Genomic DNA, 17,098 nt, shown 5'->3' with positions numbered 1-17,098 from the left:
TTCAATTATTTTTAAGAAAAGGAAAAAAAAAGAAAAAATAAAAAATATCCTGTTGCTACACTGGCAGTCAAAATTTAAAAATTCTGAGTCATAGAACTATACTTTATTTAAGTGTTGCACACAGGAGAGAAACAGGCATGCATGAAAACGCACCTGAACCCTTGAATCTCTTTATACCAGGGTTTGAAAGAGGATTTCTTGACTTTTTTCCATAGCAATTCCTCCTCTGGAGTCCAAAACTTAGGAAGAAATTTGTCAAAAGCAACAACTGTATTTGGCGCTGAAGAACTTAGCTTGCGAAAATAGAGATCATCTTTTTCAATGTTTGGGATGCCTACTTCTTCCTCGTCCTCATCACAATACCCAGATAATTGTGAAGGACTGTTAACTCTTGGTTTGTTTTCGCCTTTAGTATCCAATTGCCTCTGCCTCCTCTGGGTACTGTTTAAAATATCCAATCAGTTAAGATATTTTACGAGCAACTTGACAGAAGCAATGCAAAAAGACATGCTTTTTGGCTCAGGAGCTCAGCCTTGTGAATGAAGCATATTAGTTCTCAATTTCAGCACTGCAGCACCAGAAACAATAAAATAGATTAAATAAAAAAAAATTAAAAGAAGTTAAATGGTTATATCAGCATCCTGTCTCCATTGAGAAAACCACAAAATTTGACAGAAAAAGCATATCAAATTATCAGCTGTGTTAAAATGCCGATTAGAAGACTAACTTTACGGAGTTATTTAAGGGCTGCGATTTAGGTAATGCAATAGTTACTGGATCTTGGATTAGTATCTCTGACCTCAGTGGTTCAAGCATTGCAGCTAGTGGACCAGCTGGACAACTTTCTCGCGAGCAAGATTTAGGAGAGTCATTGTGCAACATGAAATGATGTCCAGGTGCAGCAGAGCTTACAGGGCTCTTTTTGACTAGAAATCTACGATTTGCTAAGTCATCCAAAACAACGTCGGGCAGCCTTCTTTCATCTTCTGAATCAGAGCCACTGTCATACTCATAGATGATCTGGAGGGAAGCTGGATTTGTGAGCCCACACTTTGCTCTGCTATTTTGGCAGGATGCTACAGGATTCGTTTCACGTCCACTGAGGTTGACCAAGACAGGAATAGAATGGAGACAGTGAAGGCACGAAGGCAATGGTGAAACTCAAGAACTGCCCACTAATCTCATCTGTATGCATCAAGAAGCCGGACAGCTGAAATTCATCACTATATTTTGGAAGCTTTAACAAGCAGTCAAAACTGTAGGTCTATCTCTCACGAACTTGCATTTAACACCATTTAAATACATCTGGAGTCTGGCCAGCTTCAAAACATTACTCAAACATCAAGAAACAATGTAAAAAACCAAAACCAAAAACCAAACCACACAACCACACCAAAATGTCCCCCTTGATAAAACATGGAAAATCAAATACTTGACTTTTTATTGCAGCAAGAGCAGCTTTTCTTAAGCTAATAGAGAAGCAACTTATTTTAAAACTTCTACATCAAAGCCCACTTTACTGAGACCATACACCAGTACCTTGAAAATGCTCCATCTGACTCGGTGAAAACAGGACTTGCCCAGCTCCTCCTGTTGTCCTCATTCTTCTCTGTCCTCTTCTTCCTTAAAGGTGCTGGCACATATGCTGTCTGCTTGTTTTTGTTGGGTAAGAAACGGTTGAAGTCAGTGGTAGGTTTTGGTTCAATCACCGAAATCCTGCGGTAAGACCTGTCATCTTTATGGGAGTCATGCATTTTGGAAGGCAGTTCCGAGTCTATGTCACTGTCGCAACCTTAGAAAAAAGTGGAAATAAAAAGGAAAGATACAAACATCATTCTCTAGACATGTGCTTGTAGCTAAAACTTGGATCAAAGTCTTCTAAAATCAATTTATCTCTGTATTTTAGATGTTTCAGCTGAAAATTTGCTGATCTACTGACAGGACAGTAGGAGAAGTATTTTTAGAAGTCTGTGGCAAAGCTGTGATAAGATCCATTAAACTCAATTTGGTTTGCATGATCCTCCTGCATTTGTTCCATTCTTTCATTATCACTGCTCCCTGCAGGAAACAAAGTGCTGGCCTCCATACTAAAGACAAAAAACAGCACAGAAATTTTTTAATTAAATAGTATCTGCAAGATAAATTTACTAACAAAGACAAATAAACAGCAAATAATATAGCATTGTGCTCATTTCACCAGATTAAAATCCAGTAGAAGCCCTGGGTACATCACGTATGTAATGTAGCTAAATGTTGCCTTGCACAGGTCACCAATCCTCCATGGAGCCTCTGCTCAATGATTTTGTTACTCACATGAAACAAAACCCAACACCTTACAATTTGTGTGACTTTGGGCTACAAGTTGGCATTGAACTTTAAAACCAGCAGAGAAACACAGGCTAGAGTGCTGCTTTAGGGATCCAGTGTCACTATCTTCTTGTTACCTTTATTTTCATGAAAAACTATTAAAAGCAACAAATACTATTCAGTATTTAACCTAGGTGGGAAAAACCTTATTGAATATTCACAAATGAAGTAAAGACATAGCAGTTTGACACAGTCACCCTAAGAACACGGCAAGCGACTTGTGCAACTGGTGAATTTTAGGTAATCCCATCCAGATCTAATTTCTAGCAATTTCCCTTACAGAACTCTGGGAAAATACCCTGGACATACACACACCCCCTAACGTGTCAGTGAGAGCAAGAGTTTCAGCAACCCCTCCTAGGAAGAACTGTGCGAGCAATGTTTTTTTCCTACCAACTGTTAGGGGTGAATATTTGCTTAAGCAAAATGCAACTGCAGCAGTTACACAACTAGAACTGACTTTAAGTACTGCGCATCCAAGTACCAGGTCCATACATTGTCTTATCCCACACTCATAAGAAACATGTCAACAAAATATTTTGGAGAGAAAAACATACCTTCACTGCCACCTTTCAAGGTTATATCTGATGAAAAGCTCGTGCAGGACCTTGAACCAAGAGAGTCCAAGCTATCAAAGGAATCGTCTCTTTTATGAGTAACTGAAGATGGGAAAGGCTCTCCCCGGTCAACGTACCAAATATCGCCGTACCCACTATCTCTGCCACTTCTGCTTGGCTGGCTGGACTCTTCGAGTGCCTACAAGAGTCACTTTTAAAAGGTCTTTTCCAATAATTTAGGGTGCAAATGCAACTCATGAGCATTTTGAATTCACAAACAAACTTCAGCAAAGGATAATGCAAAACCCTAAAACACATACACAACAGCACATATAACAGCTTGAAGAGGAGACTTTGCAAAAGGTGTTAAATTTCTTTCATCTCAGCCAAAGAGGATAGAGATAGGGCTCTTCCCAATCTACCACATCAATTAGAGCAGATGTATTCTGAAATTCATATGGGTTGCAGAGGAACTGAGCTAAAAATCATTCCTTTCCTATGGAACTTGATAGCAAGCAAAACAAATTACTGTGTTCTCCAAACTAAGAAAACGAAACCCTCAAGAGACTGTTTAGAATTGCTGCTGTATAACAAACTATAAACTTCAATCTATTAATTTAGTTTCCTTTTTTGGATTCCTTACCTTACTCAATGCTTGCCCTAATAACTTCTCAAATGCTTTGAGATTGAGGTATGGACCATTATAATCAGGGTCACTTTGAGCTTTCCTCCCAAGCCAGTATAATGTAATCAAAACCTAAAAACAAACAGAAAAAAAAAATCCCTGAATACAAACTTAATTACTTTCCTCTCATGCCATGTGCCAGTGTAAAAGAATCTCAGCATGCTGTTAGAGATGTTTCTACAATGCACTGCAAAATCTTGCACACAGTGTTAGCCATGATTGCCACCAAAACCAATTAAAGAGCGTCATGATGCATCTCATATATCTCAAGCAAGCAAATGTAAGTATTGTTTTCGATTATTACAATGATTTGGGAAAGTAAGCTGCACATAGAGATCACTTTAAAGTGGCACTAATTTGCATCAGATAAATCAACAATTGAAAAGAACAGTAAATAGGATAGTACCATAAACAGAAACATTTAAAAATAATTAATCACAATTAATGTGCAACTCTCTTACATTTTTCACTCTTCTGTTGGTCTCCTCTGGTCTGAAGCAGGGCAGAGAATGAGAAAAAGAGAAGAAAACAAAATGGTTTAAAATTGCTGACTTAAAATTCAATTATTATTCAAGGCATAAAAAGTTTCAAGACCAATTATCAGTCAATATAAAATATGCAACTATGACTGTTCCAAAAGAAATAAGAAGCATTCCACTTTAAATACAGTCATAACTCTGTACTATTTCAATTGTTACATGTAAAATGAGAAGCTAGTCAATCTATTACAGTTTCTGTTCTGAGAGGTCCACAGGAAGGTTCTAGGCATTTTTAATTAGCTCTCCTTTAGTTACCAACAAAACAGAAGTAGAAAACAAGCTGTTGACTTTGGGAAATATAGCTGCTATTAGCCAGGGAGATCACAGATTCATAGAATGGTTTGGGTTGGAAGGGCCCTTAAAGATCACCCACTTCCAATCCCTCTGACATGGGCAGGGATACCTTTCACTGGACCACACTGCTGAAAGCTCCATCCAGCCTGGCTTTGGAACCCTTACAGGGATGGGGCATCCACCCCTTGGTCTGGACAATCCATGCCAGTGCCTCCCCACCCTCAGAGTAGAGAATTTCTTCCCATTAGCCAATATAAACTGACCCTCTCAGTTCGGTCATTCTCCCTTGGTCCTATCAATACATACCCCTGTAAAAAGTCCCTCTCAAGGTTTCCTTAGGCTCACTTTAGCTGCTGGAAGGCTGCTACAAGGTCTCCCTTGAGCCTTCTCTTTTCCAGCCCGAATGCCCTCAGATTGTAAATTCCATATGAAAGGAGATTCAATTGTAACTTTTCCCCCAATTGTATTGTTTTCTAAAGTATTTGCCTTAGACAACAGAAAGCACTTTAGTCAAGAGTAAACTTTTCAGACCAAAAAATGAAAAACTGAAACTGGGACATCTGGAGAGAGATGATGTAGGGCTGAAAAGATGGGTTTGGGTTCTTTTATACAAATGCATGTTTTTCAAAAAATATCAAATACATATGCAATCACTAAGATTAGGGAATTAGGATTTGTATATATATTCCCAGTCTGTAGCACACCTTGGAAGTGTACCAACGGACACTCCTGTTCTCCTGTCACTCATTTTAAGAGCAAAAAGAAGAAACTTCTCAAATGGAAGGCTCCAAAAGCCTCTTAGTCCCCAGGTGTAAACATTCAGGGCTGGACTGCAGACAGTGGTTGAACAACATTGCTGCATGCAGTGACAGCAGTTATGGAAGGGCAAATGGTTTAAATACACCCAAACAACTCTTCACCTACCCCAGATGCTGGTTTGGAGCTGGTTCAGCTACAAACTTCACACACAGCACAGCAAAAGGGTTCAAACAGAAAAGCAGAGTCTTCACATACAGTAGCAGAAAAACCTATTCAGAACTCCTTAACATGCCAGACCAATAATGTGTCAAGGTACTTATCCCATTTCTGTCTGTCTAGAAACACACTAGCCAAAGGTTACAGGAAAAAAAGGAGAATAAACCATTAAGGAAACCGTTAGGAGTTAGTGTAATGAGGACACGGCTTTGTCACTCTTCACGGAAATGGAATGGTCAATGAGACGTGACAACCATCAGGGACACAGACCGTCCCTTCCCTCCTCCTCCTTCTTCCTATTTTGAGAGCACTCGCTCCCACCCAGTGGCTCTAATTGCCTTGCCCATCCCCAGATCATAAAGAAATCAGGCTATCAGGAACACAAAGTCCTGAGCTGGGTCTGACCTCCACAGTCCTTGCCTGAAGCTTCCTTAGTATCTCATGCCAGAGATGCTTGTGGCTTTGTAGCCAGTGACCTTTTTCACACCGATAAGGAAGAACCCTCCTCCTTTAATGTGAAATATTTACACTTTTTTGTTTGTTCTTTAATCCCTTCCAAAATCCATTGCTATTCGTTGTTCACTCAAGACTATTTTTGAAGAAAAAAAAAATCACTTTTTTTTTCCAGTAAGCTAAATTTTTTGCCAGTATCCATGTTGCAGGGCACACCATAGCTGTGACCTAATGTGCTACCAGAGACCGGTTGATTTCCCAAGCAGAGAATGGAAAACTTTTCTTACATCAACATTACACTTCTCATACTCAGTAGAGAGCATTCTTTAGGTTAGCATTCTTTACCCTCAGTGCCTTTTGTTACTAGAATTTCTGCTTTTGTTTGCAATTACAAAAGCATAGACCCTTGCTAAGGATGCCCCAAACTTTGCTCCCAAACTTGAGCAGCCCAGTGAGGAGTGGAAAACTCTGCCCTTAGCTGGCAGGAGCATGTATCCAAAAGGCTGCCAGCCTTCAAGTAGGCCAAAGCTACAAGACTGAACACAATGATATCCACTTCTGCTTTCCTTGAGTTCTCTGGGATAATTTCAGTCAACCATTTTGCCACAGGAGCAATATTTAGTTGTCTTTATATTTCAATAAAATTTTCTTACTGAAATAACTATAAATACACTAGGCCTGTGTATTTGGACTAAAACCAAAACAAAACTTAGGTCATTCAGGTAAACAAGACAGCCTGAGACCAAAAATGCAGGCAGGGAGATATTTCACGGACTTGAATGAGAGACCCTGCTTCATTCATGTTTACTCTGCTAACAACAGAAGCAAGCAAACAAGTTGTTTACTCTTCATTCATGAAGTTTCTTCATTTGCATTGCTATTTTCCTTCTCTGAACTGCATCTATTGGTTTCGAAACCTTTTCAACAACCTGCCACAGTAGACACAGCCTGAGCAGAAGAGAAGAGGAAAAAATCCAAGAAAAACCCTGCTGATCTAGAACACTGTTCTTCATTTTTACATGTGTGTATTAATTATTTGATGGTGCTTAACCAAGGAAAAGGATGATTCTGAGTGATGAATGTACTGTCCCATAATCTGTGTTAAATGATAGGTATATATATATTTTTTTTTTGTCAAAAAAATCCTGATTAAAGAAGCAAGGCTGTTACCTAACTGAAAAGTCTTAAAATTAATTTCTGACCTACAAATTTCACAGTTACATCTTCTCTGAGACACGCAACTTGCAGAAGATGTAGTTTGGATCTGCTTGCTAACATTCTCTGTGTGAAATAAGAGCCTTTAAAGCCTTTTATATGTACAATCTGTCCGAGCTCATCTGTGTTTAATTGCACATGCAATTGCCTATTTCCCTTCCAGGATACTCAATTTAAAATATATATTGTGTAAATACTTATTGGTTAGAAGTGTGCTACAAACTGAAGAGCTTTTAGGATGAATTAATTTTCCCTGTGAGTATCAAAACCGAAAAACCAAGGCTTTTAACTCAATTGCAGTAAATGAAAACACAAAATGGAATAATTTCAGTACACGGAAATTCTTCATGAGGTGTTATAAAAATAAAATAACTACTGTGCAATCTATGCAAATAATTCATCTAGGGTCTTGTGTATAACTCTGAACAATTATGGTTCATAGGAGGGGACAAGATGGAGTCACCAGCCTCAAGCATAGCAAATTCTTTGCTTCTGTAAGAGTAGGCATGACCCTACAACTCTTCTGACAAACTGTTACCTAACAGCAAGCTCCTGCTCTCACCTCCAACTCCCCTTTGCAATCCTGGCTCTAAATACACAGGGCTTCAACACCCAGTTTCTCACACTATATTTGAATAAACTATTTAGAAGATGGAGTACAAGAACTTCAGCAATGTAGTTTTAAAGCTTTTCAAACACTCTGGGACACTTATAGCCTTATTTAAAACATAAGCCTATAGCACTGAAGTGCACACACAACTGATTGCAGAGACATTTCTCACACAACAGCTAACTTAGGAACTGATGGGGTAGTTCACTTGCTAAAGTATCTTTGTCAATGCAAATAAATGCCAATACTACATTTAGTTACTGTGAAAGTCTGCTTTTTCCTGTTTTCATTCAAAGATGTCATAGAGCCCAGTGGATGCTAATCATCTTCTTTATGACTATTGGTGTAATCCAATTTCTGGTTTGAATAGGTGAATACCTTTGTACTGAAAGTTTTATGTGCGCTGCAGCTTTGCCCAGGAGGGCACAGCCAAGGCTGCATCTTAAAACTAATCTGCTGAAATAATTCAGTTCCTCCTCACATGACAATGCAACACTATTTACTAAATCACTTTGTGTATTTTTAAACATTAACTTCTCTGTCTTCCCACAGGTTTTTTTTATCTCCTTTTGTTAACAATACAACTTTGCTAAAGACGCCTGAACTAAGCAAAGAAAGCTGCTAAGTACAGCAGTTAAGATCTTACTGGAAAAATTTATTGTAAATACTTTGTCTGCTCTTGCCACAATCTCAGCATTTAAGCATTCATTCTGAAGCCCAAAAAAAACCCCCAACACCAATCTGCCTATCTTAAACTCAATATCAAATTCCAGCTAACAAAGAGGTCTCAAAATTGTAAAAGTAGAATCCTGATTCACAAAGCAGGAACCTTAAATGTTGGCAGCAGTATTAATAAAAGTTTACATACAACTTCAAGATTAGCCAGTCTGGAAAATATCTCTAAAGTCTAAAGGCCACAAGACAACAACACGTGGGGGATATTATAACAGTAATGGTGAAGCACAACCGCATAAATCTGAGTTGAACACTGATGAAAAAAGATGTGGAACAACCACCTGTGGAGAAATAATGCCTTCTGTATAAATCATTTCATCTACGTCAATCCTTGGGCAAACAGAAGAAAGACAAATGGGACAGGAATAGCTCTCACTTGTTGATGTGTGATATGCTTAGAGACAAAACATCTCTGTTACATTTGAACACAACACATATTGACAAACATCACTTCCAGACTGACATGTTTCTCCAACAAAGACCACTCTACAAGAATAAAGCAAAGTGACACGGCAGATCAGCACAAGGCTGAGCCACAGCTCAAGGAATTTATTCTCAGCTCCACTGTTTGCTCAAGGTTAAACAGCAGAATTAGTCACCAAGGCCCTAGCCTGACAATACAAAGGCTTTGGCAGCAGCTCTAGCTTAAGGATTTCCTCGTCCCCTCTCTCTTCCAGCCACTCCTGTTTGCTGCCCCCGTGGTTATGCCAACACAACCTTGAATCACACTGCTGTTCCATGCTGCCAGAGGGCTACACCTGTTTCTGTGGGTTTTTCCTAATATACATTTTCAACCCCCAAATTAGCTTGCTGATCTGTTTTATATCATGCTCATACAAGCAATTGCACCAGCACCGTGGCAGAGGAGCAGGCTGGAGGCTTGGTGGAGGAGGACTATGCTCCAGACACCAATACAGTGAGAACGCCCATGCGATGACCCTGAGACAGAGGTGCTCTGTGCTTCCCATTTTTAAGGAGTGAGGAAAGCCTGCTGAGATTATTTTAATGCATTTTGGGGCATTTAAAATATTTTTTTTTAATTGTAGACAATCATACACCTTAGAGGAGCTAGCAGGCCACCGTACTTTTAAGAAATCATGAACTGGAGTTTAACCAATTATAAAACACATCCATTAACATCTACAGACACCACTTCAGTGCCTCAATACAAAAGAGCAGTGCACTTTAAGAAGCTAGATTTTTTTTCTTTTTTACTTATTTCAATTTTTTTTAAACAATAAACTCAATAGTTTGGATTTTATTTTTCTGACACAGGATACGGTTTTGTTTGCCTAAATCCTTATATGTATTAAATTCCAGCAACTAGCAACTCGTGATGTCAAATCTACTTTAACACTTCACTTTATTATTTTCCAGGAAGAACAATGTGGAGCTCAGGACCACATCCAAGATACCAGAAGTCTGAGCAAAATTCTGGAGATAATTTTAAAGCATCCTGTTCAGAGAAGGGTCTGTTTCTCATACAGAAACATATTTAAATATAGTTATCGATTGAAGACTTAAAATATAAAAAAACCCAAAACCAACAAACAAAGAAGCAAGTTTGAAAGGAGATCTGTTCTCCCCAAAATCAGGGTTAGCTGCCAAGAATACATGTGGTCCTGTCCAAAATGATAAGACAAATCTGAACCCATTTACGGGGAGAAAGAAGGAACAGAGACACTCCCACTGATAGAAAGGAATGTGGCAGTGACAAATGCACCCTGCCCAGTGCCAAACCCATCCCTTGGTGATGAATACTTCAGAAACAGCTGCCAATCTGGTTTTCTGTCCTTTCCTCTGAACTACTGATCTCACAAACACAAGGCTTGAATACATTGCGGTTTAAAAAGCAGCACTGGTGTTCTCCCTTTGAGCTTCCATCCATCAAGGCAGCAGTCACACACCTCCAAGATGCCCTCTGAAGGGATTGGAAGAGCCATACCCTGGCCTGGGAGCTGGAGCAGACCAGCTGGCTGCAGAAAAGCCCACTCCCCACTCCTTGCTGAGCTCCTGGCTCTCCAGCCCTACACTGACCAGCTGCACTTACGGTTCTGAGGAGGATGTCAGGGGATTTGAAGGACTCCCACACCCCCGCCGGGTGCTGCTGCGCAGGAGATGAACGCTGCCTGTCCAACTAGCAGCGGGCTCGTGCTAAATTTCAACCTCTTTGGCCACCTACTCAGCTGCTATTAATATTGCTGTTATCGGATTTCACTGAATTCCCACGTGCTGCTGAGAATAGAAAGGCTCCAGTGGAAGATGTGGTTGCTGCATGGGTACAGAAACATGAGGACATTCCTCCAGCACTTGGACTTAGCAAATTGATACTCAAACCCGAGAGCCACAGTTCACTGCTGAGAATGCTGGAAATAAACCAGCCAGGCTATGGCTGCAGAGTTAGAGAACAGCGTTTGGAAACACACCTTTCTATTTGACTACAAAAAGCACATGCATTTTCCATAGCAACATGTCCACCAGACCCAATGCCACTCACATCACAGCAGCACAGAGTCAGGTATAAAATGTCAGCAGAAAGTGTTTCTCCGTGCCCCTACGGAACCCCTGGCTGACAGCAAGGAGCTCCATGGGCCCTGATGAATGAGCAGCCTGTCTCCACCCTGTGCCCCCACCTCCTAAAGCTGAGGGGTGGAGGAGAAATGCTTAAGAAGGAAAAGGCAGAGAGGGAACAGAGCCAGCCAACACCCTCTGTGGGAACACATCACCATCCATGGCTTCAGAGCCTGTCTTCTCACACTGCCTCTGGAGCATGGTGCTTCCTTGCTGATCTCACCCATTATGCCTCCACACCATTCTGAAATCCCTTATCAAAACAAAAACAGGCACTTCTAGAAAAGTGCATCAACCCCGGCAAGTCACCAGACGATAACATTATCCATTTCCTCATGCTCTTTTCCAACCCCTCCCTGGGTGGTCCATCTCTGCCAGTTTCCTCATACTCCAGTCCAATCTAGAGGTCCTCCCAAACAGAAAACTAGCATCCTGTAGGGAAGAAGGCACGCCTGTCAAACAAAAATAAAAATAAATCCCACAGAAAAACAAGCAGAAGAGCCTCAATGATAACCTGAGCAGTCCTTGGCTCTTGTTTGAGTGGTGAGCAGGGCAAGTGGTGTGGAGCACACGCTGCAAGTTGTTGCAGTGGCAAAAAGGAGGCTGATAGGATCGTGCACCTTCCTGCTCAAATATTAAGCTCTATTAAAGAAAATTAAAGTTGGACTGCATGATATCTGAGACAGTTTCCAAAACAAATTGTCCTAAAATTGATAATAATTGATGTAGATTTGTCGATTGGTCCCTCTTTGTGACTTTTTCTTACTCTATTCCTAACTTGCTCTAAAAATTCATCAGCTTCACTAACTAATTACAATTCAACTGTGTGTCTCTTGTACTGTTTTTTCAAGAAAAAACTAGAATGCTTTGCCAATCTTTATTGGATACTTCCAATTCCAGATCTAGACTGGCACTTACCAAAAAAAAAAAAAAAAACAAAAAAACCAAAAACCCAGCAGGCATTTTATTTCTGAAATCTAGTGGTCACATGCCATACACTTTGGCCAAGAAACATAAGAATATCCACTGACTTTTATAAGAAAAGATGGACTCTGCACAAAGTATTAGAAGGTGTGCAGTTGACTCTCAGCTCATACAGAGTGTTAGGAAATCAAATCTCAAATCACTTTGTTCACACTCAAGAAGACTTTTTTAATTTCACAGGTGAAATTAATTCCTTCTCAAGGAAAAAAAAAACACTTTAATGCACACAGTATTTTAGATCAATTGATAGATAGCTATAATGTCAGTACTTGCATATACTATAGGTTTTTACTTCTTTCCAAGTTTTGGTATTTAGAATTTGGAGCATATGATTTTGCTGAATCTCTCCTTTTATCTCCCTGCTGCCTTTTTTTCTTTTTTAAAAGCCTGTACATATTTCAGTTGACCTTTGCACAAGGATTACATTAAATGTTTCCCCCCCCTTTCTACCTTACTCCTTCCTTGTACCTCAAGAATCAACATACTTGAGCTCATCCTGTTGATCATCAGGATCATTATCTACATTAACTTCTCTTGCATTTAGTTTTAAAGATCCTTGACCTTCATCCCCCCACACAAATCTAGACCATGTTGTTTAAATTTTGTACATTAATTTCAAGAGAAGTCAAGATGAGGAATGTATAATTTGGCTAACAATCTTTCCAAAACAAATAGTTGGTATATCTGGGGAGTCACTTGAAAAGTAAGTATCAAAATAGAAAATTAAAAGCAATCCTGTAAGTTTTTAGAAATATATTCAAAACCACAAAACATGCAGCTGCTAGCTTGCTCAAAAATAGTTCAAGAGCATTATAAAAAAAAATTATGTAAAAAGTCTATTATTTGCTTCAGCTAAGCGGCAGCAACCATGCCAACTCACAGCATTATTTTTCATGACATGACCAAAACTCATTTTCTCTACTACCTAATGCCTCTTTGCCATTATTAAGTATTTCCAAAGCAACTGTCCTTTTTATTCCCAACTCTCACACCTAACTGGAATATTTCAACATCCCCAGTTTCCACACACACACCAGAAGTAAACTTTTAGAATAGCCCTCAATACTGACCACATTAATTCCCACCAAGCCTTGATGAGACTTGTCTGTACCAACTCCAGGTATGAATAAACAAATCACTGCAAGGTATGTTAGGGTAAAAAATTTTCCATCTACCAAGTACTCCTAGCAACTGCCTATGTGCACTCTCTTACACTCAACCCCCAGGATTAACACAATTGTTCAATTTGGATAAAGCATTTAGAGGTGGTCTCTTGGGAAGAGCTAGGATTTGGCAGGTTATACAACACTGCTTGCTCAGAGAGAGATATTTTTATAGCCTCTGTACACAGGGAAGAGGAAAAATCCACCCCAACAATCTCCTTCATTCAATCTCCTCCCTTCATGCCCAGGGAAAGAGCCAGTAAATGTAATCCTTTGTTATCCTTGTGTCAAGCAAACAAGCAATGGTGCAGAAGTGCCTTGTGTATAAGCAAAACAGTTTACCACAGCTTATAAAACTCAAAAGCAAGGTTTACTCAATTCCTCAGGGTATTTAAAAAAAAAAAAAAAAAAAAAAAAAAAAAAAAAAAAGAAAACCCAGAACTCAAGTCTATGCTGCATAATTTATATCAGATATTTGGCAATGAACATATCCTCTGATAAAAAAAACAAAAGATGACTGACAGTAGCTTGTACTGGATATTGCTGTGTTCACACTTGTGCTTACAGCCAGTTTCACCAGTCTAAATAGGCATCTGCTTGGCTGCTGTTGTTACGACACATACTCAGAAAACAATTCAGCACACAGGTGACTCAGAGTTACCAGCAGAAGCTACAGATGTCCTATTCTAGGCCCATAAAAGTAATCCAGGATTCAGTCCACTCCAGTCATCATCTCCTCAGGAAAGCCAAGACCCATAAATGCCACATATATATATATGATGGATAGTTATATCTTCTGGAGAAGAGGCAGACCCCCTGCATTTTAGGGATACATGGAATTTACAGAACCTGGGAGTCATTTCAAAGATTTCCAATGGCTCATTTCTTCCTCTAGAGCAATTCCAGTGTAGTGCTGGCCAAACTGTTGCGCAGGAGAACAGAGAATAGGGGCAGTGTATATACCAGACCTCTTTTCATTCTAAAGTTTTGTTACATTATTAAAAAACAAATGCTTTTTTGTTCTGCAGTTCAAAGGGGGACTACTAAAAGCAAAGCTTTTGGGAAAGAGTGATAAAAAAAATTAGATTTATTGACAGAGATGCAGAGCAAAGATGAAGAAATGGAGGTACAAGGTAAGAGCAGCTTAGTCCATGATAAAGATTTTGGAAACAAGATGAAGTGATGCTGCATTTGTCCTTAAGTAAATCACTACTGCATGACTGAATAATTTCATTTAGTCTGTACACTTGGACTAAAAGCTTTAAAAAACTACTGTACTGGGTTTTCTCAGTAATATGCTGGCAAAATATTTCATGAGCAAATAAGAAGCACTGAAAAAAAAAAAAGAAAATGCTTCCTTTTTGGAATTTTGCCGTATTTTCTCTATGTTTCTTTGTGTTACCCTAGCAACACAGAGCACAACATCATCACTCATCACACAGAGCACAAGAGTATGAAATACAGGCTGAACCTGACTTCTCTTTATTAAAGTTCGTTCTCTATTAACTTAAGGTGATCAAATATGTCCAAAAGGAATGAGATATGCAGATACAACGGAACTTTATTATTTCCCATGTTTTCTTGATCTGTCTCCATTTGTAAAAATATACTTAGAGCCAGGAAAGAGCTCCTCAATTAATGCAAAGTCAAATATTTATGCAAGCTTAACAGAAAAAAAAACACTGAAAAAGGATGTATTGCCTTGAACCAGCCCTCCCAGAAGATGTGGCGTGAAGTAGCAGCAAAATTTAAACCAAAAACAAGATACAAAAATGAAGAAAAATTTACCAAGTGTACTTCATTTAAGGAAAAACGTGTCCCTTTTCTTTTAGAGAACAGACAAGATCTAAGACAAGTATATATTATTTTCCATATTTCCTGCAATTCTCACCTCCTATCCTCAGCTCTTGAAACATCCACAATTAATGGAGTTCCTTAAGGATTCAGCTATTCTTATTCAGGTTCCTTATGGCTTCAGATTTATTTCTATGATATTTGAAATATATAAACTCAATTTGTTGCTATCAGTAATACTGGATAAATATTACCTCTTTTAATTAGCTTTTTTTGGGTGAAAAACAATTTTTCCATCCCAAAAGAAAACAGTGCTTTAAGGCTGCCTGGAGCAGCCAAGTCAGAGGGTAATTTTAAACATTTGCTCAAAACATTAACGTTTTGGGGCCAGGTTTTCTGGCCAAGTTTTTAATGTTGGAAAAATGAATGCTTCTTTACTGTAAAGTGAGAGAATGGGTAAAAGTCCAAATACTTGCTTTGCCAGAATGTTATAAAACTTTTGTGGGAGGCAAAAAAAAAAGAGGGGTGGGGGGAGGAGAGAAGTTAAGCTAGTCTGACCATATACCTCTGAAGTTGGAGTTTACATTCATTCTGACCATCCCAACCAACTGAAACCAAATGTGCTATTAGTCACTTAAGAGTTTCTGTTGTAAAGTTAGAGGAGTCTGAGAATAAAAACTTGAAGAAAATTAATGATATGGGAAAACAATCCTAGCCAGGGAACTATAGATGATCTCACACCGCTCTTTCACCAGTACTCATGAAGTATGTAATTTGTATCACAAAACTGATGACTGAGGAAAAAAATAGGCTTAATACACCAATTAAGACATCACCAAAGTGCTCCAACAAGCTATTACAACTAAGTCTGCTGGTAGGGAAGGAGTGGAACAAAACTATCAGATTCTGCTCCAAGTGAGGCCATGGCAATATTCCCAACATCTTTAACGAGTGCATGAGTAAATGCTAAATTGGGAATCTTCCTTCTCACGAGAAAGAAGATACTACATGCATCAAGTCTTGGAAATTGCAGTTAGCCATCTGCACAATTTCACCAGCTGCCCAGCCAGATGAAGCACTGGAGAAGTGGGTTCCTTAAAACACACATGGTGGTTGCAAGCTATCCTTCCCAGAAGTCAATCAAACCACAGAGCCAAAATAAAACACAAAAGCAACCCTCAGGCTCTTGATGGAGTTATTCTATGAATTCTTTGTCCAACAGTCCTCATAATTTCTACAGGAAAAACAGGTATTATTTATCACCAAGAGAAAATTAACAAAAAACTCAGGGTGTCTCAAAACCTCTGAGAAGCACAATCATTACTGCATTTAATCATTGGAAAGATTATCAAACTAATGGTTAAACTGAAAAATACGTCAATAGTGCCAGTTTACTACAAACTGCAGCTTCCCGTGGGACAGTACACATGCTGCATTAGCAACTGCTACATCCAGACCTGTTACCTTGGAATTGTCTATGAACGTATCCCTTTTGATCTCAAGTGTTTGGCCCTATTTTATTCAGAAATCCCAACAGCAGCAGTGCTGTCACTATATCCATAGTTTAACAATTCAGTGAAAAGCCAAGACTTTACCATCATCCTGCAATTAGGACTGATAGTCTAGACAGGATGAAAAATTAAAGGCAGCTCAATAAAATTAATGGGATGTTTCTCTCCTTGATTATACTTAATTCTACCTGAAACAAATTACAGTTGCAGAAGAATCACACAAAAAGTCATCTCAGCGGTCTCATCAGCAACACACACAACAGTGAGACTCAGAATAATTACCAAGATCTCCCCTTCTTTTCACCTGCAGGCTAAGAGAACTACAAGAAGAAATTAACTCAGTGTGGAGGAGGAATACCCAGTAGTATCCTCCAATGAGGAGAGGACACATCAATCTCTGCTGATGGCTTAGGAATAGGTTGCTAAATCGCAGCAAAGCCCAGCTATTCCTTGACAGGAAGGTAACCCCTAGAAAGTACAGGAGAAAAGAGCAGAGTGAACATACCTTCACACTTTGACCCACAGATAGTAAACATGGATGATAAGCTTGAGCATTATCATCAGGTTTGGTTGCCAGACAGCAAACTGTTGACCACATTGCCCACACAACATTCAAAGTGCTTTGCAATAGGCTACCACTTTCTT

At 39.2% G+C, this 17,098-nt stretch overlaps 1 protein-coding gene across 1 annotated transcript in view; it reads right to left on the bottom strand.

The window, feature by feature from the left end:
- LMO7 (LIM domain 7) overlaps nt 1-17,098 on the bottom strand; it is a 131,718-nt gene that overhangs the window by 40,793 nt on the left and 73,827 nt on the right. The window contains exons 5-10 of the mRNA XM_058822655.1: nt 4,071-4,101; nt 3,568-3,681; nt 2,925-3,123; nt 1,540-1,792; nt 800-1,099; nt 154-441 (exon numbers count right to left, since the gene is read on the bottom strand). Of these exons, the coding sequence (XP_058678638.1) occupies nt 154-441; nt 800-1,099; nt 1,540-1,792; nt 2,925-3,123; nt 3,568-3,681; nt 4,071-4,101 (1,185 nt within the window). The remainder of the gene's footprint in view (nt 1-153; nt 442-799; nt 1,100-1,539; nt 1,793-2,924; nt 3,124-3,567; nt 3,682-4,070; nt 4,102-17,098) is intronic.

This window comes from Ammospiza caudacuta, chromosome 2 (genome assembly GCF_027887145.1).
Source record: "Ammospiza caudacuta isolate bAmmCau1 chromosome 2, bAmmCau1.pri, whole genome shotgun sequence".
Classification (NCBI taxonomy): domain Eukaryota; kingdom Metazoa; phylum Chordata; class Aves; order Passeriformes; family Passerellidae; genus Ammospiza; species Ammospiza caudacuta.
This window is presented reverse-complemented; position numbering and strand designations above follow the sequence as displayed.